This window comes from Parus major, chromosome 2, assembly GCF_001522545.3.
Source record: "Parus major isolate Abel chromosome 2, Parus_major1.1, whole genome shotgun sequence".
Classification (NCBI taxonomy): Eukaryota; Metazoa; Chordata; class Aves; order Passeriformes; family Paridae; genus Parus; species Parus major.
In genome coordinates, this window is record NC_031769.1 from 40,454,080 (window position 1) to 40,481,783 (window position 27,704).

A 27,704-nucleotide genomic window follows, 5' to 3' on the forward strand; every position below is an offset into this window, starting at 1 on the left:
CACTGTTGTTTGACATTAACAAAGGTAAATAAATCCAAAGATATCTCTCTCACTGATTTAATCTAATTGGTTCTGATTACAAATCATTCTGAGAATGCCATGATTTGTTCAATGAAGAAGGTTGGACACCTTTGCATTTGACTGCCTATATTTTATTCTTGGCCACAGCTCAGAGCTAGACCCTGTAACCTGTGCTAACTATTTTGCAAAACTGTTTGAACTCGAACATTAACCCCAGTACAAATATCAGTCAGCTTTAAACAAGGCATTTGTGCTATGCTCCACCTGAACAAGGGCTGTGTGTGCTGCACTCTTCTCCTCCAAAGGAAGGCCAGGTGGCACTGTTGCAAAACAGGCTTGCTAACCCTGCCAACCCATGTGTAAACTGGCAGGCCTTGAAGAGCTGCTTCTTGTCACTTGTAAGGCATTGTTTTATAAATCTCCCCAATAAAAATTGCTTTCCTTGCTTTAATCTCTCTGCAAAACCACTGTAGGTAGGTTTGCTGTCACAGCAATAGCACAAAATACTGTACAATGCCAAGATACTATGCTGCACGTGAGTTCTTACCACATCACTGTCCAAGAACTTCTTTCCACCCAGTTAAAAAGGGGTGGCACTTTTTCTCTCATTTTCCTTGGCAGTCCCTTCAATAGCTATTTTAAATAATTCCATTGTGGATTATTTTGCCTGAAATTACTTTATGGAAAATCTTAAATCTCTTGCCTATTCTCATGGTAAGAGCAGGAACAGGACTGAGAGGGGACCATAAGTAACCACAGGAATTTATTCCTCTATCCTTCCTTACATAGCCTAACCTACATGAATAAGTAGCTTGACATGACAGGTGCTGCTGCAGCTGTAGATTTTCCCAGGGCTCTGTTCTGACCTCTAACGTCTGATAGAGACTTTTTGCTCTTGCTGGTTTTCTAAGCACTTTATAAACAGCTGTCATTATCAGCTGAAATGAAATTCAGATAGACGAAGATTTCCTTCATCCAAGACAATGGAGTTTCACACAGAGGGTGAACAGAACCCGCTGGTGTGTTTCAGAGGCTGACAAGAGCCAGGAGTAATGTAGTGCTAGGTTAGTTATCTAAGGTCACTGAGACTGCTTGGCTGTGACCACAGCCACCCCCTGCTACTGATAGTGTTTCTTTGTACGCTGCTGGAGAAGCAACTGTTTATACAAATAAACTTTATCACACTTTTACAAGGAAATTGTCCAACATATCAGAAGATGAGGGTTTTCAACTCGAGCTCATTTCATTTCAAACCAACTGCTGTTTCTTTGCTGCTCAGTGAGCACAACCCATTCAATTTTAATTTTGTTACAAACAAACAAACAAAGATAACTAATAACATACACTTTAGAAAGACTCTTTTTCCTAGAGCAAGATGTTTGCCAAAACCCTTTGCAGCAAAGCAAGAGCAAAAATTGTTCTAAAGACTCATGACCCTGGGGAGTGCTGTGCTCTGCTCACAGTGCTGTCTTTTTCTTTGGGCTACAGGGGTTCTGAGCCACTCAATGCACCATCAGTTCTCGCCTACCCAGCTCCAACCTGGGTTTTATACAGTGGCAGGAATATAATAATCATTTTCTTGCAATGGCTGGATAGTCCACTCTAATCTGTTATCCTATCTCTGCACTAAATCTCTTAGAGGAAACAACCCACCCCTCCAGAAACAATGATTGGAAGGTATAAGGACAAACTAAGCAAGGACTGTCTTTTGGACACTTTTCTTGAGTTAATATTAAATAGAGATGTCTATGCAGGTAATGTAATAAAATGAGATCACAAAATGGAGAATTCTACAGACTTAGGGTAGCTGATTTGCAAGCAAATGTTAGGCCTCTAGGAAAAATAATATTCTAGTTAGTATTAATCTTATCTATATGACCTAAGTGCCCTTTTTTAATCAGTGTCAAGAAAGCAAGACTACTAACTTCAATAGGAAAAATGTCTGGCCTTAAATATTCTACATATAGAGTTTTCTAAACTAGCTAGAAATGGAGGTAAACCAGAGCTGCAACCCCAGATTTTCTTTGATCTGAAAGGAGCAAGCCCAAACCTAGAATAAGATCTCCTGTGAATGCTGAAGAAAATTGTGTTTAGATCCAGATTCAGACTTTACAACATGGAGCCCATCTCCTAATGGTGCTGGTGAAGGCCAGAAGTGGCTGCCTGCTGCAGAAGGAGGCAGAAAGCCCCCAGCAGCTGCATGCTCTGAGCAGCACAGCTGCCTGTGTTCAAGAGCACCAGCACGGCAGGGGTGAGCCCACAAAGCGTCTGCGACAAACTACCATACAAAAGCTGGAAGTGGTGTGCACCCTTTGTAGAGCAATAGCAGAAGGTTATTCTGTGGGTGCTGAAAAACAACCTCTAGATCCTGTCAAGGGCTGCCTTTGCAAAAAGTGTGTTATTCTTCAAAACCAAAGTTCATACTGGTTCCTGCTTATCACATATTGGCTTGCACACTCTGTCAACACCTGCAGTTCTCACTTGTCACCACTTCTTTCACACCTGGAAGCTCACGTTGCTAGTCTATGATTGGTACTCAGCTACAAGCAGTAAGTGGTGATGTTAGCAAGCCTTAGATGGATCCTTTTTGATACTACAGATGTCTTGTTAAGAGTCATCAACAAGAACACTGCAAAGAGATGGATGTTTGAACCTGAAAAGCCGTGTAGGAGAAAATATATTAGTTATGAACTACATATATAATTCATTGTGTTTTACACCTGTGAAGTTAATTCTGCCTTATAAACCCTAATAGATAAATGCTATCCACACTGTGGGGAAGTTGTTATTACTTACATGTTGCACAGAAAAAAACATGTCCACAGAGTTATGAGTTATCCCCACTTTGTCCATTCATGTCCCAAACAGAAAAGTAACCAACAGAAATAAGGATCAGTACACTTCTTTGTTTAAAATCCCATTCAGTGTTGTGGGCAAAACAATCATATTTTTAGGTCATAATGTTCACTCATGAGAAAAGAAATTTTCCCATTCTTCCCAGAAGCCTCTTTCTCCATGCATTGCAGCTGAGAATCTTTGAGCACTTTGTCGGAAGCAGTGTATCTCTTCATGTATAAAAATTATTTGGTTTCATCTAATTCTTAGAAAATTATTATGGCTCCCTTAAGAGAGGAAGAGGCTGTGGTCATGAATGGTGCAGCTGCGATAATTTGCACCTTGAGTGGTTTATTCCTATGCAAAAATATAAAAAATATAAAAAATTAAAAAAAGCTTTTTACAAAAATTAGCAGTTAAACAAAATGACTCAGGTTCCTCTAGTGATTACCTCCAGTGGAAGGTTGAGTTATATTTATGTTTGCTTCGCTAGCAGTTTGAGGGAGGTCTACATGTCCATGTAGAAGTGGCAAAATGGTACCTTGCTCCCTTCTTCACCTCCATGACCTGCCTGCCCTCTGGTTGTCAGAGAAATCCCTTCAAAGGTGTGGCTTCCTTTGCCTTGACGTGGGTGCACAATGAGCAGAAAACAGGAAGGCAGTGGAGCTTGGCTCTATGCTCCAAGCATCACGCAATACAACCACAGCTGGAATCATTTGTCATGGCACATGGAAGGAATTGTGACTTTCAGGGGATGTTCTGTAGCACTGGAGACTTTTGGAGCCTGTGTTCTAAATGATTGGGCTGACAGCCATGTCTGGCTTAGTATGAGCAAGGGAAGGAACAGTACTTGAACTGTCTGAGTAAATTTGTTCTTTGACAGATTCTTATTGCTCTCACCAACACCCAGGAGGATGAACAACATCAAAAGTAATCAATAAGCAACAGATAGATATCCAAGTTCTTCAGGAGTCCAAGACAGCACTTACTCCACATTTTTATGGTTAGAAATTCAGAGATGAAAACCTCCTTGTCAATCATTATTGACTGTATGACTGTGACATTAGCAAACTTTAATCACATCATTGAAGAGCTAAAAATCCTGTTTGCCTTTTAAATTCTCTTGCCCACTGCAGCTAAGTAATGAGAGAAATTAAACAGTGACCTAGTAGGTGTTTCAGGTTGCATTTTTCCTTGAATCTTTATTGGGTTTAAGAAACTTGGCAGGAAATGCCATGTAAATCTTTCACAAGAGCCATGGAGTGTGACCCACACAGGATAGACAAAGGTGTGTACCCTAGCATTTCTCTGAAGGGCACAACAACCCAAGGCAGCTATGTTAAACCATGCCAGCCCTGGGGGCTGCTGCCTAGCAGGCCATGCAGTGTGCTGAGTGGGCTGAGCAGGGAGTGGCAGCTGGCAGGAGCTCAGAGGGGCTAGAAGTACCTACAGGGAGACAGCAAGAGAGGACTCAGGAACTGGAAGGAGCAGGTCAGAGAATGCATTGATGGCAGAGGGGAAGGCAGGACAGAGAGGAGATACTCTGAGACTGAAATACCCTGCTACAGGTCTTATGGTAGAAGTCTGCTGGTGTTTTAGCTTCCCATTTAGTTATATATAAGACAGGTCTTCACTGCAGTCAGCATGGGCCCTGGTAACCTGAATCTGGGTATGTAAGTTAGCCTGCTCTACCTTTGTCCCCACTGTATCCTTCAGGAGTGAGTGTGGAACAAGTCTGGGAGTGGATCACAGTGCAGCACTCACTGTGCAAATGATCTGGTCCCTGTAAAAAGTGGAAGAGCTCACAGACAGGCAAACTGTGGGACAGCACCAACAGACAGTCAACACTCTCATGGGTCAGTTTGTGTTACTGCTGCAAATTAGACACCTTTTTATAGTGAAAATAGGAACTGTACACCCCAACATGCAGATCCATAAGCAGATCAGACAGGAGTGGAAACAGGTTCTGTACAGGAGGCCAAGCTCATTCTGCTATACCAACCCCAGTTCAGCTGCCAGAATTTGCACATATATGACTGCACTGTTAGAAAGGTGGGAACTTGTGCCATGGTGTTTTTACAGGACTTTACATATCAGCTTATCAGCACATCTGAAAATACATAGAAACTTTTGAGGATGGCAATGAAATGGAGGCCAGCCTGGGCTGGGATTCTTTATTGTGGTTAAGAGGGCAAATAAATGAGCTGTGAAGTATGTTATGCCACTCTCATTTCTCTGTGCCTTTTATTCGGGGCTTTGACTAAAAAACACTACATAAGGCCCAGAGGTTTTACCACTGTTTAATTAAGTGTGGTAGTTGCTAATTGCACAACTAATAGTCATGATTTTTTCTTTTATTAAACGTTAATGTGCACACACAAGCAAAGATACTTTTGAAAAAGCAGTTTATAAGTCTAACATTACCATAAATTGACATAGTAGCAATAGCAAAGATGATAAAAAATTATTTTTATTTTAATAGTAGTCTATAATTGACACCCAAAGGAAACATCAATGGGGATGGATTATAACACTCAGAAAGGAAAGATTTAAGAAAGAACAGGAGAAATGGGAGAAAGGAAGCCAAAGAATGGAGGCAAAAAAAGGCAACAAAATGAAGAAAAGAAAGACATGCCAATTCAGAACAGCATGCCCTTTAAAGGAAAATCATTGAAAACATACAAGAGTAATGTCATGCAGACAGCTGAAAATTATTTTTCATTTGTGATGGAGATTATTGAAGTTTATTTTTCAATCTTTTTTTATTTCTGAATCACACTAAAAAATCATCAAAGAAAGATAGAGATGAAAACCAGGCTAGTATTTATGGCAAGAAAAAGCATGCATTGAATGGCAAGGACTATAATAGCTCTTCAGAAAATTCAGTCTGACTTCAACAGGATATTCTCACTCCCTATGGAGCATCACGACACTTCTCTACCACTCTTCTGCCTGGCTGTCTTGTTTTACTCACCATAAATCCTACAAATTCCTCAGTTTCTGAGCATTTTTTATGTAAGATTGGCAGAGGTCCCTCAGGACAGGAAAGCTCCAACTGCTGCATGATTCAGAGATCAAACTGTGGTAGCACTGAACAAGATGTCTCCTTATCTATACTTCAAAGCATGTGAAGGGACATCAAATATTCACTCACACTCTCATCCTTCATCATTGTCAATTGCACCTCTATTTGTAGTAGGCAGAGGAATTACCAAACCGCTTTCTCCAAAGACCGAAATACTCTTACAGACAGGGCAAAGTTGAGCAAGAAGTGTTGTACATTTTTTTATGGAAGGGAAAACTGACTTTGAACCTGCAATGTGCATTTGTTCCCTCACTGAAGTCTGGGCATAGGACTTGGGAAATTGACACTCCAGAACTGCCAAATTGACAGAAAATAGTGTTATTTCTCCATAGATAGTGGAGTCATTGACAAATCTTTTATTAACTTCAAAGCATTTAATTCTCAGTTAAGGACTACGTATAACACTTTAATATTGAAAAAGGTTATAAAATGGGTGCAAATTGCTTTAAAGCTTTCTCTAAAACCCACTATGTTGTTCCAGTGATGCAGGAAATGTTGAGTATCACTGAAGCTGTGGTGTAACAATCTTTGCCTCATCCTTGCAGAGGTCTTTAATGCCCCAATGTTTGTCCTGATTTACCAGACAGAGTAGGTATGCTTCACATCTGAGAGTTTGAGGTCAGCACAATGTAATTTTCACTGCTCAGTATTAGACTGCCACAGCCAGGATTTGAAGCCACTGATGGTGACCTGGCCAGAGATGTGACTGGAAATGCTTGCCCAACATTCAAAGCTGGTAGGATTGCATGGAGAGCATCTTCCAACTGAGGAGATGCCACATCAGTTGGAAGGTGTGGGAGACTGTGTGTGCACAGCCTGAAAATGGGGCTTGCAGGCTAGCTTGATGAAGAGCTTAGTCACAGATGAGGAAGACAGCAAAAGCAAATTTTATTAGCTAAGTTATTTGCAAGCCACAGTTAGCTCATTTGTTATGGGGTTAGCTCTGTTGGAACAATATCCATCTCCCAAGGCATTCTGAATCCTCCTGAACTGCTTGCTTTTGACCTCTAAAGCACAGTAGCCACCTCCTGTGACCGCAGATCATAAAGTTGCCTTGCAGATAAAAATTATGGAACCGTGCATTTCCTTCCTGAGAGGAACAGCTGTGCTATCGCAAATAAATTTGTTTAAAGATCACGGTCAAATGAGCCAGTTTAACATCATCAGTGTGCTGCATTCCTGAGCAACACAGACATGATCTTCTGCGTGGTGGGGTGGGAGGATGCTTTCCTCTGTTCTGGGGCTTTGTGGTTGAAGTATTGAGATTCTTTCAGATTAGATGTAGGGATATATTTTATGATAGATTCACAACTCCCTTTTGTTCCTGTGGGAAAAATGAAACAGAAAGGCCTCTGTGTTATACTACTGAGGTTCTTTGATAGTTTCAGATATTTCTGAGGCTTGGCATCCAATGTTCAAATTCTTTCTAATGAAGAGCCTATAAAAACAAGCTTTGATGACAGTAAATACTACAAATTATGCGGTAATGAAGACAGGTTGCATGGGTAACCACATTTTTGAGCAACTTAAATTACATGTAGAGTATATCTGTAATAATTTGTTTCCATGTTTTGTTTGTTTCCATGCCTTTGTACATGTAAAAGATTCCACATAAAAATGCAACACACTTGTGGAAGTGTGCAAGTTTCCCTTCAGCTCAGACACTCATTGTAGAAGCTGAAGATAACAGTATAAAGTCTCCAAATGTCCTTTGCTTTTGGAAAAAATAAGATGGGGGTTTTCATTTTAAAGGTTGTGTGGTGAGATTAATGGTGTTTCCTGCCAGAAGCACAGCAGAAAGATATCTCTTCTGAGCACTAACGTAGTTCTGCTTTCACTGTTGCAAGGTATTTACGCATTCACAGTAAACACAGAGCAAGCCAATGCAGTGAAGCTTAAAAATGGTTGATTTGCATTATAGCTAAAAGTCAGAGATCATGTGAACAGCAGTGCCTTGAGAATCTAATGCTAATTCGAATAATATTTCAAAACCTTATTTTGATGAGTGTCATTCAGGAGATTTGTGCAGAAAGCTTTGCTAAGATAAATGTTGAAGATAACATTATTCTTGCTGCCTCTGATGTATGCAGGAGTTGATAACAAGCTGATTTCCTTTTTCTGATGGATGATTACACACAACAGATGTTTTAATTTGATTATATCTACGAGATAAGCATAATGCTGTGTTAAGTCCAAGCACATTTTATAAGTTTTTCAAAACATTTTTCAATGAATGTCCTTTTGTAATTGTCCTTGCTTGAGGCTGCCTGTGTTCTCATAATGGTGCAAATTATCAATAACCAGTTGAAACCACCGATTATACAAAAGAAAAAAACTGAATTTAACAGTAGCTGTAATTCTATGCTCTATGATAACCTAAATTAAGAGAGAAATATGATTCAAATGGTGATACAGGGCACAACAGTTTCACACTGTTTCAAAGAGGACAACATGTTCTTTAGCTAATGATACACAAGACAGGCAGAGCTTTTATCAAGGATGCTGAAAGGCTAATACTCCATGCCAAGCACCCTCAATTTGAAAATTAGCAGGCAAATGTCAGTTTTGTGAACAGAGCACTGCAGTGAAAAGAGGTTTTGAGTTTCAAATAATACAGGCTTACAAAATTTGACTTTGATTTAAACTGAAATGCCAAAATTTCTCTGAAAGATAAATCTCTTGCCTACCTGTGGTGAAATCAAAGTGTTGTATGTGTTCCCATATCCCTTTTTTTATATGTAACATGATGAGAACAAAAAAAAAATAAAAAAAATCAAAACTATAGTCTGCTTCAAAACAAAACCCAATCTGTATCACAAAAAAAAATAAAAATGGGACATGTCAGTTTTTCAAGCAGATTTCCTATTTTTATTCTGAAAGTAGTTATAACAAAACTTGTCCAGAGTTCATCAGTGCTTTTATTTGGGTCAAGCTATTTATTCCAGTTACTTCATTAATAGTTTCAATAAGGCAGTATCAGCATACTATATACCTGGTTGCCTTGTGTCATTCCAAACAAAAATCACAGGCATTATTTCCAATGACTGCTAGATGGTAAAGTATCTTGTCATTTACTTTATGAAATGTATGCAGTTCAAAGAGCATTTCATTTAGGGTTTATGTCATCTAACATCAGACACCTAACAAGTAGATGTCTGTGCTAATGTGATGTTTCTTATCATCAGCTCACTGTGTTTACAAGGTTTTTAAAACATCTAGACTCCTTTCCCTCCTTGGATGACCAAGGGAATGTGGGTGATCTGCTGCCACCATAATGGCAGTTCTGCTCATACAGCAGTTGCCCTCCATCCTTTGGTTCTTCAACCTGATCTGGGACTATCCCATCTCAGTCAAACAAACAGGACTGCTCAATTTAATGGTGAGAAAGGCAATGGGTTTTCTCAGCCATCTCCCAGAATTTCAGTCCAAGGCTAACTTTTAGGCAGCTAAAGTAAGTGGAGATGTCTCACCCTACACCACATATATCAGCTCTACACAGGCATGAATATTATGTTGTGTTAGTGTAACTGTATAGGCCTTAATTCTCCATCTGGGAATTATCTTGTTCTGGGATTCTTAAATAAAGCAACACTAGAGCTAATAAACTAATCAAAATAACTGCTTTTTTGTGCACATCAGCAGTTTGTGGCTGTGAGCAGAATGGTTTTGAGTTGAGTGTCTGTTAAGTACTGTGAAACAACAGCAACAATGTAGTATTTTAGTAACAATGCATGTTTTGTAGAAGCTTGAAAGTGTTCTTCTATGAGGATAATGCTGTAGTTGACATGGGATTTTGACAGAAATACGATACCAAAAGCTAGAAAATAGTCAGAATAACAAAGAGAGATCATTTATACTTGGGAGTTTTATGGACTGTTTTAAAAGCTGTACTTAAAACCTGCAGCAAGGAGAAGTTAGTGTGTTTTCACTAGGAGGCCCTGAGATAGAAGAGGTACTAAATTGTTTGTGTTCTGGGTATATATTTCAGGCTCAGAAAGAAAACACAATATTCAGTGCTTTGATATTTTGCCTTTCTAAGTGAGGAACTGAACATAGCTGTCTTCCCTTATCCCGTCAGGATGGAGATTATTATTTACACCATTAATTTCCTGCTCTTTGAAGAGGACCTTCTCTACCTCAGTCAGGCTGAGGTTAAACACTCACTATTTCAATCTAGAAGAAAATGCTATCTGAAAACAGGGAACTGGGAGCTATGAACAAGGAAGTGGAAAGAAATTACCAGCTTAGTCTTGTTTCATATATTTTGGTTCTCCAGGGAATCCTGATTAAGCTGCATTTGGGCCCTAACAGGGAGGTTAATAGTACTCAAAAAGGCAAAATATGAGTTTTCCCTAGTAAGTTTGTCTGGGATAAATCTGTGAACCAAGGCTGGCTTTACTTCAACTTCCACACAGGCTATTGGTGACAAAGACACTACTCTTCCCCTGAGGATATCCAGGTAAAATTTGCTTTCTACACAAAATCTTTCTAGTAACACCTCTCACTCTCATGGGTTCTCTGAACATCCAAAGCGCAGCTGTAGTGCAATCCTCACTGCATGATGTATCTGTAAAAATAAAGGCAGTGTTTACAGGGAAATATCAGATTCCTGAAGTCCACTTGTAGAAGACTCCTCACTTGCTGGGTAATGGGTGCTGTATCACCTCATGTGAGAAGGGGCAGTGATGCACTCAAGGACTTGAGACTATTGGAAATCTGAGCATAGCCCTTCCCAAAGCCCTCGTCTCTCTTGCAAGCCCTTCACCTACTGCCAGACCCTGGATGAGAGAGACTGGGCACAATATGTCCATATTGGAGAAGAGCCATAGCACTCATGTGAGGGAGAGAGATGCAGGTGAGACAATGTCAGGCTTGCCAAGTCACACCTGGATTGTGACAGGTTTGAAGAATAAAGTTTTAATATTAAATATATACTTATTTGCTTTGAAACTTCTTTTTCATGTTGGAAGGTAGTCACCAATAACCAACAGGAGAGTTCAGCACACACAGCCAACTTTCTTAGCAAACATCAACTCTTTGGCACCCGCAGCTTGACAGCTCCAAGGAGAGAGCAGTGTACAGCACAGAGTATATACTGTGGGGGCTGAGAAATGCTTGTGTTTAAATGGATACTGGAAACACCTTCTAGTACAGAGCTGGTACACAGGAACTGATAAGAACACGCCAGTCTGTGCTCAAAGGGGAGTCTGCAACTTTTCTTACTTCTGGAAGGTAGTGACTGAAGTGAATCTTGACTATATTAAAAAGACAGAGAGGAAAATGCTCTTGGAGAGGTTTATGAGACTGTGTACCATAAACTGAGACTTCATGGTGAAAATATGTATTTAGGGAATTTTAAAAACTAAATTTACATAAAATTACAATGATTTTTTTTAAAGGGCCTGTTAAAATTATTTATACAAATATTTCCAAATTCAAAGAGAGGTGATCTGGGACATTCAAAGAACAATTACATATATTCCCCCTGAGGGCTTACCCCTTTTTCTGAAATACCCAAATCTGTATATGTACAAAAACAAACCAACAACGTTTGAACAATTGCCCTCAAATTATCCCTATGTGCATCAGTTTACCCTTCAACCAATGCCCGGCCATTTAACTCAGAGAGGAAGGAAGACTGTGAGCTGAAAACGAGTCTCAATACAACTGCTGGCAATGCAGTGGCTGGATTTATACTGGCAGAGAGCTCAAGCCTTATTCAGGTTCAAAACAGAATGGTACTTACAGTCACTGACTGGGCCATGAAAAGGTGGTGCCACCAGTGTGGTCCTACTCTCTAAATCCTAGATGTAACTTCCCCCTTTCAGAGAAGGCAAAATCTCTTCTGATAGAAGTTCCTCTGGAGAGGGATGGAACTTCATTTGTGTCACATACACAGCATTTGAGATAAAGTTATGCACGACCAGCCTATTTGGGAATAAAATAAGCAGCAGGTGACAAGTTGTTCCAGTCAACTTCAACATCTGCAAGCTGAGTGCCCAGCTAGTCTGTGTGAACATTTCCTGCTATTACCCTGACTTCAACCCCCCCTGCTCCCTGCTTTAGGTCATCTGGGGGTTACGTTCTTCTTTCCGATACCAGTTCTGCAGAGGAGGAAACAGGCTGCTGCAGCAGCATCGTTAAGGTCAGGGGTACGGATGCGAGGAGGAGTTCTGCAAAGTCCCCATGTCCCAGATGACACGACTGGGTCCTTTTCAACTCGCAGGGAGAAGGAGCCCTCCGAGCTGGCGGTTTCCTGCCGACCTTGATCCTCCCCGCAAGGCACGGTGCAGCTCCGGGCGGGCGGCGGTGCCCGGTCCCCGCCTCGGAGGGAGGCAGGCGGAGGGATCCGGGCTGCACGTCGGGGCTGGGAGAGCCAGACCTGAGAGGGGCTGGCCTCTGGCAGATGATTGACACCCAACTGGGTGAGGTTTCATGTTAAAAGGAAAAAAAAAAAAAAAGAAAAAGGAAAGAAAAAGGGCGAGAGCAGGGGAGGGGGTGACTGTGGGAAGGGGGAGAAGGAACTACTGTAAGAGTAAGAAAGTCCTGCCCAGCTGTTTGCGAAGTTTTAAGATTTCCTGTTTCCCCTGCAGCGCCGAAGTGAAGTTTCAGTGAGTCACCCGCGGTCCCGAGCAGCGGAGCGGCGCAGCCCCGCTCGCCGCCAGCCCCGCCACCGCCGCCGCGGCCTCCCCGCCGCCCCCGCGCCCCGCCCGCGGCTCGCCGGCCGATCGCGCCGATCCGGCTCCGCGATGACTCCCCGGCTGCCGAGGAGCCTGCGGCGGCTGCTGCTGCGCCTTTCCCTCTGGGTGCTCATGGGCAGCTCGGTCCCCGCTCTGCTCCGGGGTAAGTGCGCGCCGGCCCGCGCTGCCGCTTGACAGCTGCCGGGGCCGGAGGCAGCGGCGGGGCGGGAGGGGAGGGCGGCCGGCGGCGAGGGACAGGCGTCCGCCGCGGGAGGCGGGGGACACGGTTGCTAAGAAAGTTTTGAGGCTGGAAACATTGCCGGAGGGGCGAGCGTGTTTGTTGATGGCCCTGCGGGAGAGAAAGCGGGGAAGAAAGGACTGGGAATCTCGGGGTTTCGCGGCCAAAGCTGAGGTCCGTCCGTGGAGGGAGTAGGAGGGAGAAAGGAGCGGATTTGGCAGGAAATCAGCAGGGTCTGCTCGGGCCGGAGGAGCCCGGAGAGGGCATGTGGGGAGCTGCCTGCGGTGTCCGGGGAAGGGCTGCAGGCCCTGCCCGCAGCTGATGCGGCGGCTCCCGCACCTGGCGCCGGCCCCGTGCGTGAGGGACGGGCCGGGGGCGCGGGCCGGGGAGCCGCGGCCCCTCGGCAGCGCCGCTCCGGCCGCGCACCGGCTGTCCCTGCACACGGGGATGGAGGTGCCTCGGGTGGCTCTCGGGGCGAGGGCCTGTGCGTGGCCACAGAGCCCGCTGCTGCTGCGTGCCTCTGCACTTGGTTACCAAAACTTGGGTTTCGTGTGAGTTTCTGCTAAGAGCAGAGTTTATCCGTGACTGTGAGCAGTTGGACTGAAAAGCACTCATTCCTCTGGCACTGACTGGGCATGTTGTTTGACTCGCTTTAAAAGTGACACTTTATAATCCTTACCCTTCTTCTACCAAGACATCCTTAGATAGGTTTTTAGGGTCTGTGGCTGGCAGTATTCTTCATATTATAATTTATAATATGTTACGAGCTTAAAGTTCCACTGTAGAAACAGGATTCCTGCCCTGAGGAGTTTTCTGCCCCATCCTGCCAGTAGGTATCCACATCTGTGAATTAACATCTGTAATATCAAGGTTAGGCCCTAAATCACGTTGCAGCACAAGTGGTGAACCTAAAAAGAGAACAGCAGATTGCAGCAAACTGCATCCAAAACACTTGTGAAGAAGTAAGTAGATTTCTAAGATGTCTTGTGATAGCACATCTAGTTTTAGTCTTCAGGTAAGGTATGCAGATACCTGGGCTAATACAAACTTTGCTCTGGGGCCGCTGATTCTCTTGTCTGGTCCTTTCGTGGTCAGCTGTGATCCCAAATTTTGGCTGAAACATATCAACATAAAGTAGATAACTCTTGAATAGCTACTGCCTTTAGCTATGTGCAGTTTTGAATAACTTCATGCTTCATTAATAGCCCTGTCAAAGTCAACAGGTCTTGCATACCTGCAAAGTTACTCATGAAAGCTTAAGGCAGGAGAACAGTGTAAGAATAAGACACTATGGTATCCCACAAATCAAAATTATATTAAATTTGAGGTGTGTGGCTTCTTTTTAATTTTTTTATATATATTTTATAATTTTTCATAAATAAAAATCATACTGAACTAGTGATGGCTTTCTTTTGACCCCAGCCCCAAACTTTTGCAGATTCCCATTGCAAAAACTTTAAATGGAGAAGCTCAGTTTTCATTGATCTTGTGTTATTTATTATTATACTGTTTTTTTTTCTACTCAATCAGTTAGACATTCTCAACCTGTGCGTAGATTTAAAAACAGACATAGCTCAAGAGTTTATTCTTCTTTCTTGTCATAGGTCCAGTGAGGAAAAAGAACATAAACTGGCTACAATTCCAGAATTTTCCATACTCATCTTCATCTACACACTATAATGACCAAAACTGAGTAGTTATTCAGATGATAATCTATCCCATAGCTCCAAAAGCTGTTTTGATAATCACCATAGGGTTCTGTTGTGCCATAGAGTTCTAACAGGAAGAGTGGATCAGAAAGCAACAGTTCTGTGGAGCAGAAAGTGTGAGGTTTGGATGTTGGTAGTTATTTGGCACCAGAATGAAAACTAGAGCTGCCAAATGCTTGGGGGAAAATAAAACAGAAAAAAAAACCAAAAAAAACCAAAAAAAAAACCCTACTAATTTTGTAAATAACTCAGCAGTATAGTGAGACTGAAAAAGGAGATGTGTCAGTCTGAAAAGAGCTCAGTTCCCAGGTATGCCTACTAACTAACCAGATGGCTGGTTAACAAAGCACCAGCTAAAATTTCATTTTAACATTCTTCACAGCAAAATATTAAACAAGAATGACACATTCCCATAAAGATGTTGGACAAAGCCACAAATTCATGAACAGGTTCAATAGGAATTATCTGCTTTGAAAAAGATACTCTTGTGTCCTGTTCTATGCTCAAGTAATTTACTTTTTTTCCATAGAGTAAAAGAGCAAGGTGTGATTTTTGTGAATGATTTTGAATGATTTATTGAGCATTTATTCAATGTCAGTGCAAAACAGCAGTTGCCCATGTAAGAAATTAGTATTCGTGTGTTCAAGGGAATATGAATTTCTAGCTTATCTTTGGGTTATCATAACCAGAAATTTGTTTTTTGGAATCATCCATATAATAGTTGTTCATTGCTGAACATCAGGAACTTAATTTCTCTATTCAGCCAAACTCTATTTGCATTATTGTCTATTTTTTTGAAAGCCATATCAGAGTCAGTTAATTTTATAGTATGAAAATCAAATTTAGAGATTCAGATATTTGCAAAAGGGAAGTAGCAGAGCAAACATCTTGTAACGGGATGGAACATGTTTGTAACAGGATTGAGTCTAAAATGTATTCCTGCCCCACATTAAAACTGGCATTTTTCTAGGTATTTCAGGAGGGAAGTAGGGATATATCAGTGATGATATTGCATTATCTTCTATTTATGGGGTATCCTTGAATTGTGAGGCTTTTATACATAAGACTTTGAAAAACACTTTTGTTTACTTGCTATTTTTAGTTCCTTGGCATAACACACTTCTCTAATACTCAGGTGATGAATTCTGTATCGGAATGGTTTCTATTAAAAAATTATGAGCCTAGGATCTTAAGCTGCTGCAAATGAATATAGTTCCATTAGCATCAGTAGAGTTAAATAGAGTTATAGCAGGTTTCCTGAGACAGTTTCCAAAGTAATGTCAAAAAAAAAGGCAATGGAGTAATTCAGAGTTTTTCATATTCATCGTATTTTTTCACTCATATTTTATAAACACTCACTATTATATGACCCATATTTAGTCAAACAGCATTGCTTCAAAATTAAATTCTCCTTTCTGGGATGAATTATTACTGTTTCAAAGATGCAGCATACTATAATGGTGCCTGATAAAAGTTGTCATTGTGACAGGGTTAACTCTGAACATAGGAGGAAATACATAGGTGTCGGGCTCTTACCAAAAGGAAAATTCCTCGTGGTTTGATTTGTGGAGGTTTTTGCAAGTTTGTTTTTTTCAAAGGCTTTTAGAAAGCATTTGTTCTTTTGAGGGAAAAAAAAAAAAAAGAGCATAGTATCTCTGTAACACCAGTTATTGGAGTTTGCAATGCTTGTATTTCCTCTGCTATATATTTTTAAAGTGATATTTTGATATTTTTTCACATTTGTGGCATAGAAACTCTTTTCTCAATAGTGTGTGTATGTGCTATATGCACTTTTTTAGCATTCACTGCCACTGCTCTGACCTCAGAGGAAGAGGTTACTTACTTTCGGTACTGCCAAAATGAGCAAAACCAACTGGTTGAGCCCAATCTGTTGCTCTTGGATCTTTTATAACAGGGTTCATTTGTATCAGCTCGGTATGAAACATGCTCAGCGCTGTGTGCAGTGACAGATTCTGATGGAAAGTGGTCCGTGCAATCTCCACACTGGCTGGCATGGCTACAGCCCATCATTGGTGGCACGGTGAAAGGCAGGGCTTCCAGCCACCTCTGTGGTCCCTGGGTCAGCAGGATGGGCTGATCTACTACAGTCTTGATTTGTCCGTGGTTCCCACAGCCCTCCTGGAACCTGACAAGCAGAGGAATGAAAGTGTGCCCTGAGGCAGGTGGGAGACAACAGCATCATTTCCTTTGCTGCAGAGGAGCCTTCTGACTCAGGGGAAATACCCAGGTAGGCACATCCCAGGAACATTAGATAGTTTGTATTGCCAGAGCACTGCAAACTCAGTAAAATTGACTGAGATATCAACCAGTCTCTAACGATGTTGGAGAGTACAAGGGGTTCCTAGCATGAAACAGTGCAGAACCAGTCCTGATACAAAAAAGAAAGTTGGCTGAATCCTAGTCTAAGAGAGTTAGTGCTGAGATTTGGGTTACTTAGTAAGTCTTTAGCAGTAACTTTTGTTGGTGTTAGAAGGGTTTTTCTTTCTTTCTTTTTTTTTTTTTTTTTTTTTTTTTTTTTACAGGATAATGGGAAGTGTTTTTTGAACCCTTACAAAATAGTTTCAGGAATAAAATCAAAGATGGTGAAAAAATACTTGCGCTTTTCTCTGAACTCTTATTTAGAAAGTTAAAATAGACTGAAATAAATCAGAAGGAATATGTCTTGGCTTTGACAGCCAAAGTCCTTTTGAAGTTTAATGTCACTGGCAGGTGTTGTATTAAGAAACAACAGAGAAGTTTCTTACTACAATGGATAGATTGCTTTTAGCAGGGAGTGGGTGTACACACTGGGACTGGGCAAATGCCACTCTAAGCAATAGGTTGACACTAAACATTTGCAGAATTGGGTTCTCAGTGACCCAGCTAAGTCTTCAGCAGTTGTTTTTCATATTATGTCTGCTCTCTGGCATAGCAACAGAGCAGCAGTAGCACTGGCATTTGTTGAGTACAACATTTTATATCCTACTGCCTGAAAGAACACAGTTTTAGTTGTGTACTGATGTTTCGGGTAAGATACGTAACGAGAGCAAATTGCTTCAAACTTCATCCACTGATGGAATCTCATCCAGAGGAGTAGTTAGAACTAACAAATCTCACCAGGAATTGCCTAATTCTGTTTTTGCTGGTGACAGCATGCTCCATTTGTATTACCATTAGCTTCCAGGAATTTAAGCAGAATTTAAATTGAAGCAGGTATTAAGAGCTCTGCCCAGCAGTTCATATGGACAAATATCAGCTTGTTTGCATTGCTGAAGAGCTTTAGTAACTGTTCTAGATTTTAAGAGACAATAACATTAGTAGTATCAGGGGAAATACTAGTTGCTGATTTGTCCATGGTCATGCATATTTTTTTAAATATGCCATTTCCTTGCTCTTTCTCTTGCTGTGAATGTCATTGTAGTTGTTACAGCTGGAACTACCTGCCCTTTTTTTCATATGGGTTTTAAAGCCTTTTCACCTCTGGGAAGATCATCTCGGAAAGAAGTAGTTTTCCTTTGCTCAAACAACGGGTATTTAGCAAGAACTTCCTGCTGGCATTCATCCCTGAGTTAATCTGGTTAGAATTAGAGCTAGTTGAGAGTTTTTGACACTGTTTTTCATGGGAAAATGCTGATTTGTCAAAACTGAAACAATTTGTGGAAATGTACCAGTTTCCATTAAACTTTCATCAGGAAACATTTCCTTTTTTTTGGTTTTTGTTTTTTGTTTTTTGGTTTTTTTTGTTTTTTCCGTAGTCCACAGTGGAATTTCTGATATAGAAAGATAGAGAAATAATCATTCATCAATAATTCGAATAAACACTGGTCAATGGAAGAAAGGTGGGGTGAAGTGCATGTCCTGACTCACAAAATGCACATTTGAAACTGGAGCTCCCCCTATCCACTGTCTCCAGGATATTGGAGGGCTGTCACTCTCACTGGGTATGCATATACAGACATCCCCTTATCTACCACCTCAAATGATTTTGGTTTCACTCTGTTGTGAGTATGAAAATGTATGAAATGTTGAAGCACTCTGTGGGGCAGGAAAAACATTTCCCTGACAGCATTTTTAAGGTTGACCTGTAGCCATGTGTTCCTTGGCTCCTTGGGTGGGAATGGCAGTGCTCTCCATGGCTGGTGTCTTCTGCTCTTTGTTTCATATCATAATACCAAGCTGTATTCAGAAGTTTCTGTCATGGAAAGGAACCACAATTATGGTTATTAACAGTCCTGTTTGTCTACTTCCAGGATTCCAGTTCTCTGCTCACACAGAGTAGTGTTTTGGCAAGAATTTGACTGAAACTAATAAATTTCAGGAACACATAGCAGAGTCTGCTTCCTCTCAGTTAAAGCATCCTTCAGTTGACAGCCCAGCAGTTACATCCCTACAGTGACACCTGGGATTAACACTGTGCCTTTTCAATGACACTCTGAAACCAGAGGTATTAGAAAGCTGTCTTCTGTTTCCTACTATCTTCTGTTTGTACCCAACCACTTCAGCCCACACCCTCAAACGAGCTGTTTCCCTGTTCTCTAAGTAGATACCTGAGGTTTTAGGGAAAAAAAAAGAAAGATTTCTCAAACAGCCAAAGCTGTGTGTTCAGCCAGTGATTTGCAAGTCACACCACATTCTTTATAGTGTGTTTATAGCTACCAGTAACACAAGTTCTGAAGGATCAATTCTGCCCTCTGAGCAGCAGATCAGTTCCTCCAAAACACTGCATTGGTGTTCCCATGGGTTTCGTTTAATGCAGCATTAAAGCTCAGTTAAAAAACTGGTCTATGCAGGGGACATTAGAAAATGCATCTTTGTTCCTAAGGTCATGGTGACTCTGTCAGGGCTTAGAGACTTTCTTCTGTTAGAAAAGCAAGTGAATTTGCACAGTACACCCAGAGAGCAGCAGGAAGGTCTCGCAGTTCTAATCCTCCAAGCAACATTTTCCAAGTAAAGACCCGAGCGTGGTTCTTACGTGCCTGGGGCACTTTAACAGGTCTCTTTAAAAACCAGCATTGTGCAAGTGGAACGTGTGCAGCCAGACTGTCAGCTGGCATAAATCAGCTTCCTCTGTTGAAGGCGAGGAACCTGCCCTGATTTATACCAGCTGGAAGAATCTGGCCACAGAATAAATAATAGGCAACTGTATGTTATGAGGCTGTAATTCCCTTGAGGGGACTTTTGTGGTATCAGTCTTACAGGAGCCAGAGTGATCTGATTCTCTTTCTTGGAGCTAAAGAGTAATTTGACTGCAGCTTTTTGAAGTCCTCAGAACATGAAGAATGGGAGATTTCAGGCAGTCAAGGGAAAGAGAATACTTCCAAATTTCTTGTGAGGTATCATTAAGGATTTTTACCCAGGAAGTCATGGCAGGGAAATCTGGGAGGATGCAGATGAATTGTTGTGGGATAAGTAGTCCCAAAAAAAGATAAATATCTAAGAAGGATAATCTATCATCAAGACCAGGCCTTTCCTTTGAAATCAGTTATGTGCATTTCCTAAGATGTATGAAAACTGACACTCCCTCATCACTGGTAAGCTTCTAGTGCTGGTGTAGTTGGTTAATAAGGGAGAAAAATGGAGAATGGAAAATGAGGACTAAAGGACAAGTGCCTCCTCAGAATGTGGATGTGGTTTTTAATTTTGCTTAATATTTTACCCAGAAGGACCATAAGTGAGCTGGTACTCAATTTATTGACTTAGAAAGAAAAGTGGAGTCAGTTAGATTGATCAAGTGTTGACCTGTAATTTTCCTGGATCTAAATATTTTAGATGTGAGGTGCATGTGAGCCATCTCCCTCCAGTTTTAATCCTGTTATGGATTGTGCAGCCCACAATGGGATTAAGTTCATCATGCCTATGCATCACCTGTTGGCATGGTTTGATGGTGCCTGGGGCTTTTGGATGATAATGTGGCAATTTGGTAGATTTCATCTCACTCACTAATATAAGCACATCTTTAATGTTGCTGTACAAGGAGACAGACTTTGAAGCAGACCACAGATGATTAGTAATGGGTTATTTCTTCTGGTTATTTTCAGGGAAGAAAGCAGAAGCAGCTATCCAGGATTCCTGTGTGTCTTGAGATACTGATCTAGTCTGATCTCTGAGCCTAATTAGCAGCTTAGATATTGCTGAAAACTTGTTATATAAAGTTGCAGTACATCAGTGGTTTGAATAGCGCAGCTTCGGCAATAATTAAAGAAAGGTCTTAGTGCTCAAAGGAAGATTAAATTTCGTACCATTTTGGCTGGCCTTCTGATTTTAGCATTACCAGGCTGTCCTGTCCAACTTCCATATGCTTTGGGAGCTCTGTGGCTGGAGCAAATGTGAAGTCACAGTTTCAGCAGGACTCAACATACCTTCAAGTACTGCAGCCAGCAGCATACATTAATAACTTGTGGCCACTGAAGTGTGTGCTTGGGAAATAGGATAGATGTAACTACATCTTTTACTTTTCCCAGCTTTTTTCCTTCACCTGTCTGAATATTTTATAATATTCCTTCTTTATGCAAATAGTATCCACTGTGCAAGTTCGGGCTCCACTTGGGATGCTCGGCTCTCAGTTCTGTAGCTGTCTTAAGCTTTCCTTTAACGTGACTGAGCAGTGATTTCAGAGTGTTCCATTCTTCTTGAGAAACTTAGAGAAAGGGTGCAGGAAGTAAGGAGTAAATCTTTGTGTGTTTTACTAATGGGAAGCATTTAATGAGCCTTTGAAAAATTTTGAACAAATTTATCAATCTACAGTCAGGAACCAATAGAGAGGAGCTGTCATTTGCAGGTGGTGTTTGATCTTTTATTCCTTTTGACTGGTTCTGCCCACCAGCATGCAGCAATTACCCTTCTCATTTGTCGCTGGCATACAAGGAGATCTGTGATTCTGCAGTGACCGTGCTGTGGCAGTAGGCCAGCTGCCCTGCTGTGTACCTTCTACCTCGCCACAGTTCCTATTACCAATTTTCACGGTTGCCTTGCCCCCTTTTCCTACAGTGGTTAGAGTTTTTGCCCTGAAAGTGGGAGACCTGTGGTCATGTCGCTCCTCAGCCTGAGAGTACCTAAACTCCATGAGTGAAGGGTTCTAGGATGAAGGATCCTTGCTGGCTGAGACAGGGAAGACTTTAGCAGCAGCACTTTACAGAAAAAGGGTTGACATGTGTGTGGGTGGTCCCCCAAAGCATGTTGCAGGAGAAGAAAGCCTGTTCCCTGATGGATTCATTCATTATTCCAGCCCCTGCAGGGTGACTGATATTCTCTCCAGGGAGTTCACAGCACAACAAAGAGACACTTTACATACAGAATCTTTTTTCCCTTCTAAACTGAAAACAACCGTTTCTCATCTTCATGAAAAGATCAGAGGGGACCATGTAATAGTCATGACTTCGTAAGCTTCTTTATTTAAGCCTTCACAAAGTAACTAGGTCAGCAATACATGCTTCTGGGCTATTGAATTTCCCTTCTTCCCCTCAGTCTATTCTTCCATTTCCTCACCCAATTTTACCACAAGGGAATGCCTTAAGTGAAAAATCTGGGAAGCTGATCCTTTTATTGCATTTGTAGTATTCTCATCTGGTAAGTATAGTGCCAGGCCATGAGCCTTTCAGAGCTATGATAACCCAAGTTTGCATGTAAACAGGAATACCACACTGTCTGGTTGTAACTAAAGCCATATCTGCTCTCTCTTTGTTCTGGATAATAGGTATAGGAAGACATTAATCAGGAAGGAATTGGTAAACTATTCTGGAAAAAAAAAATACAACCAAAGCATGTTTCCATTTTTGTTTTTCTTTCTCCGTCAGCTTCTTGCTCACACATTCCTTACTTCTCACATTTTATACTTTTGCCCTAAGGTTTCTGGCTGGCTGGAGGCTTTGCTGTTCTCACTTCTCCCTGAGACCATGCTGGTATGATGAATATTTATTAGAGTAGGAGCAGCCCAGGGATTCTTATACATATGTGTCCCCTGATTTTGATGTTTATGAAGGAAAATAAAAATGTGATTCCAGCTAAATCACCAATATTCAGTAACTGAGGTTCAGACTGAAGAATCAGGCATATCCTGTTGAGTTATTGAAAAAAAATATGCACTTGACCCCAAAAAGATTTCAAAGTATCTGTATTAGACACAAAAGTTCCTTCTGTACAGACTGGAAGGGATTAACGGCTCCTTATTTTACATGAGAGAAGGAGACGAGATTTGTTGGTGACTTACAACTAAGAACAACTTTTGCATTTTGGCCTATGGTTAAAGCAGTGAACTAGGAAATGAGAAGCCTCTTAGCCTCTGGAGACTCAAACACAGTTTCCCATGATTTCATCCATTGTATTTTTGATGCCATCATTAAACTGCAGTACAATCATATGTATTAGTATTTCCATAGTTCAACTTGTGTTGCTTAACATGTGGCAAAAAACAATGCAATGATGTGTTAATTACAGTTTCTGTAGACAATTCTAGAACTTGTGGGAAATGAACAGAGATTGTTTCAACACTTGTCTATTGTGGTAGGGAAACTAAGGTTGAAAGAGACTCATAACCCCTGTTCTTTCTCTGCAGAAATTCTGAATTAAAGCCTTTAGAGCATCTACATTTTTCAAACACCCTGTCAAGTTCAATAATATATTAGCCCTTTTTTTCTCCCCTGTTTTTCTCAGTTTAGGAGGCTGTGTGCCAGGAGCTTGGTGGGACACATGGAAGCATTGGTAACGTGCTTCTGTTTGATGACTGTAGGCCTCAACTTTTCCTTCAGTTGTCTACATATATATTATTCATGGTTCAGCCAATTTGCACATTCCCAAAGCATGCTTTTTTCTTCTGCTGGCCTATAGTATGATTATTAGGCAAGCACCTAAGTTTGAAGGCAGAAACTTACTGGCCTTCTCATGGATGAAGGTGAGTAGCAAATTCTAGAAGCAAACCACTAATTATTTGAAGTATCTTACCCTTGAAAGCTAATGACAAGGCACATTTACCACTATGATAACCACATACCTAGAAATAGAAAGCACTGACACCTGCTTTTCCAAGTTGTTGTTTAGCATGAGTACTTAGACTACCCGTACAATCACCACTTTTCCCTTTGAAAGGTGGGGTTTGATTTAAGTTTCCACTGTGCTTTTGAAAATGAGATGTAGTTTGCTTTCACCAGGGTCTCAATTTCTACTCTATTGTCCTTAGCCTGCAGTGGGTAAGGAAGGAGGAGGCACTGTTTGTTTAGGGAACTGTGCTGTCTTTTTTGCGTTCTCAGGTGAGAGTTTAATGTTAATAATTTCCTGCTTTTTCAACATGATGGACTGTTGTGGTTTTGGACATAGGGAGAGCTGAAGAATTAGGACTAGTACCTACAGCTGTTGTTCTCTGGCTGGATATGAGATATGGTTGGTCAGATTGGTCAGACTTGCAGGCACTTTGCCATGCCTCATTAAGATACCGTACATAACATAAACACCACTAGCTGGGGTAATTTGCCTTAAGGCACACTTAAGATAGTGCAACCTAGCTTAATCTGCTCTGCCAGAATGCTTAGCTGTAGGTAGCAGAGCTCACGTGGAAGTTTGCCACAGTTAGCTGGTGGAAAATAAGGTTTCAAGCTGTGCTAACTTGATATTTTAGACTCTGTGGGGGAGGATATTATGAAAGGTGCAAAAGCATCCGTTCAGACAAATGGAAGCTGTAGAAGAATGAAACCACCCCAGACACAAGGTGTGCATTTTTAGCAAACAGGATACTTCCGCTATTAGAGTACGGCCAAGGGATGTGATGGACTTTCCAATGTGAATCTCTAAATTAAGACAGAGTTTAGCTTGTAAAACACATATCCAGGTAAGCTAGGGCTTTGCAAAGCTACCTGAGTGGAATGGCTTCACTTTCAGAAGGCCTGACTGGGAATAACATCCATAGAGTCATAGCGCTCTTGCAACCTTTGAATCTGTGATGCAGCAGGTTTCTACCACCAGGCTGGTATCACTCACATCCCTCTCAGAATTAAGACTAGCATCTCCAGAAGTAACAAAACAGTTAAACTGCTCTGCTAACTAATGTTGTACAGGAATATTTCAAATATGTATGGGTTATAAAATTTTACATCCGAGGAATTAAAAAAATGTCTCTATTGCTATGGAACACTTTCCTCTGGTATAGTCTAAGCCATTACTGTGTTGGGAAAGCTTGGAATTGTTTTGCCTTATGAGAACGCTTTTCAAAACAAACTGTGTTCCACATGAGTGCAGTATTTGTGGGAAATGCCAAAGTGACAGCTTTAGAGAATGAGCTGCCCGTGTCACTGAAGAGTTTTGCCAGAAACCATAGCAAAGCATGTAAGTGGCTCGTGGTGTTGGAAGGGATGCCGAGTGGTTCGGCTGCTATGACCATGCTATGCACAGCCTCCTCAATGACAGTTGTTGAAATAGTATTTTCATGACGAAACTATTAATCCACTTGGCATTTGATTAAAAAGATCAAGGCATTTCACAGAAGGCCTTCGACATCCTTCAGACTCTTACTGATTTCTACAGTTGAATAAGTGCCCTCCAGATGAAGGATGATGATGACCAATGTCCAGAAACATTTGATGACTCTAAAATATTAAACATCCATGAGTGTAATTTGACTTAGGAGCACTCAGAAATTACAGAATCTGCTGAAGATCTTATGCTATTAAATTTAACTCATATATGTGACAATAAACATCTTCTGTCCTGCATTAGTAGGAACATTATGTAGTGGCAGAGGAACATGATGCAGTGTCAGAAATGAACTGAACCATTTAAAAATTTATCAAGTGTCATCATATTTTCACAGGTCTCAGTTGTCAGAAAAAAAAAATGGTTGAAGTAAGTGGATGAATTTTAAGGTATTCAGATGAAAATTGAGAGGCAGTGGTAGGTTCTGAGCTGCTGCTTGGTACACTTGCTCTCGTGATTCTGTCTTCTCTTCCCAGCCTTCTCTTCAATAGAAGGAATTGTTTTGTAGAGATTTAAATTAGTCTCTTCTTTGCAATGTTTCTTTTAAACAAGCTTGTAAGTGTATATTCTGTCTTGAAGTTCTGGTGAAAGATTATGGTCTTAAGAATGACTGAAGAGATAGCTGGGGGACTGAAATAGTGGATTTAGAGTAACAACTATTATGTAAAGCAACTGGGGGGGTGCTGAACCTTGAAAATCCAACTTGAGGTGTACTTTCAAATTTACAATTACATTCTGCCTCGTCATAGATGAAGTGTAAGAGCCTGAAGTCCCTCACACATCCTCGGGCAGGTAGACTAAACATTTCAGATTGGCAGGTCCCTTCGTGCTGAGCAGCACCTAATGTGGGAATGTCGTCCCCCTTATGTTGGTGCTGGGTGCTGAAAGCAGTGAGTGATGTGTTGTTGTATGGAGTGAGAAGTGTTGTGTTCCTACATGCAGGTCTTTCAGTGTCCACAACTAATTTTTTTAGTGTAGGTGGACCATGCACTCATATAGATGCATGTGTCCTTAAAATACTCAGTTTTTATGATATAGTGAATGAATTCTCTTTGCCTGTGTTTAGAAACAATGGCAAAGATAAGGACCTTTCAGTGACATTTCAAGAGAGGTATTTAAGGCTGAAACACCTATTTATGTCAGAATGGGCAGGTTTCACTCATGGCTTTTATTTTCCTTTAAGCCCAGTAAAATTTCAACCTCAAATAGAAACGAAGGAGCTGATCTTTCCTGTCCTTATTTCAGCAGGGTGGTATTGCCAGCTAATGATTCACAGTCTCAAAGGTAACTGGAGGGAGTAATTTGCAAATGCATGAAAAGGAGCAGCTAATACCCGGGGGACATGTTAGCAAATTTACCTTTGGCAGACAAAGGAGATGGAGCTTTGTTGAGAGAGATATTTCTTTATCAAGAAATCTGATAACTCACTAACAGTGTGCCACAGCAGTAGGATCTTTGCAACAGAAGTCTGAAAAAGAAAGTTTTCCTAAGGTTGAATATCATTAGAAGCATGTGGTTTTATGCATATGCCCTTTTCTCAATACTCAGTATATAATTCCCATTAATAGTTGTGGCAGTTAGATGCATCTATCAAGATAGCATATCCCCAGGGTATTGAATTCTATTATTCTGCTTCTTTGCATGTAACTTGACAGAGACAAATATAACCATCTGAGCTACTGAATTTGAGAAAGATGTGTATTTTTCTTCAAATCTATTCAAAGTGATTCTACTCCTAGGGGATTACATTTGTGTCTAACTTTCCTCTGATTTACTATTTTAGCTGAGCTGATGGATTATGAAAGAGAGTAATTTCTTTTTAATACTGTTTTCCTGAATCTATCATTCAAAACTTGCTATGTGGGGATAGAATGGTTCATAAACACCATTTTCCTGAAGGAAAATGGCTTCTCACAGTAAAAAGGAGCTCTGAACAGAGCTTCCGCATAAACATGTTTGCCCATCAGTAGCTGACAGAGGAGCCTCTGTGTGTGTGTTAAGGATGTGGACTTGTTAAATGAGTCTTCTTATTTGGAAACAGTTTTTCAAATAGACTAGGAAGGATGGATTATATTCAGGTCTACAGAAAGAAATTGCACAGAATTCTGTCTTATCATAATTGGTAGATTATATTGTCAACTAGTGCCATAATAGCATCCTCTAGTCATGGAATGTGCCTTAACTTAAATTCCAGATCTCTCAAATGTTCCTCGAGCTCAGTTTCTAAATAAAATCAGGTATTTCATGCTCCGTACATTAGTAAGTTGTCTTTTTATGTTAAGCTTAAACCAAGATCCCCAAGTCTAAAATTGTTTCTACAATTTCTGCATGCATAACATCCTTGGTTTTGTTTTGTTTCCTTGTTTGTTCATTAATGGCTGGGAGGGACAGATAGAGGCAGTGAATACACTTTTAAAAATCCCACTAATATTCTCCTTTTATCTGGAAAAACAAATATTTATAAATCCCTCTGATTTATGTAGCTGTGTAACGATTGCAAGTTTGAAAGAACAGTTGTCTGGTTAATCCGTTTAAATGCTTATTTTGATTGGGCAGCTGCGAGTCTTTGTGTGCACGCAGCTTCTCCCCACACTTACTGGAGTGTTACAAAATACCACGGAAATTCTGGTTTGGTTCAGCCCAACCAGTGTACACACACACAGTTTTCTGTTGTACAG

The 27,704-nt window shown here is 40.9% G+C and overlaps 1 protein-coding gene across 1 annotated transcript in view; it reads left to right on the forward strand.

Annotated features, from left to right (window-relative positions):
• The first annotated feature begins 12,623 nt into the window (after window positions 1-12,623).
• Window positions 12,624-27,704, forward strand: part of TGFBR2 (transforming growth factor beta receptor 2) — a 59,159-nt gene continuing 44,078 nt past the window's right edge. The window contains exon 1 of the mRNA XM_015619315.3: window positions 12,624-12,784. Coding sequence (XP_015474801.1) covers window positions 12,691-12,784 — 94 coding nt within the window. The 5' untranslated portion in view covers window positions 12,624-12,690. The remainder of the gene's footprint in view (window positions 12,785-27,704) is intronic.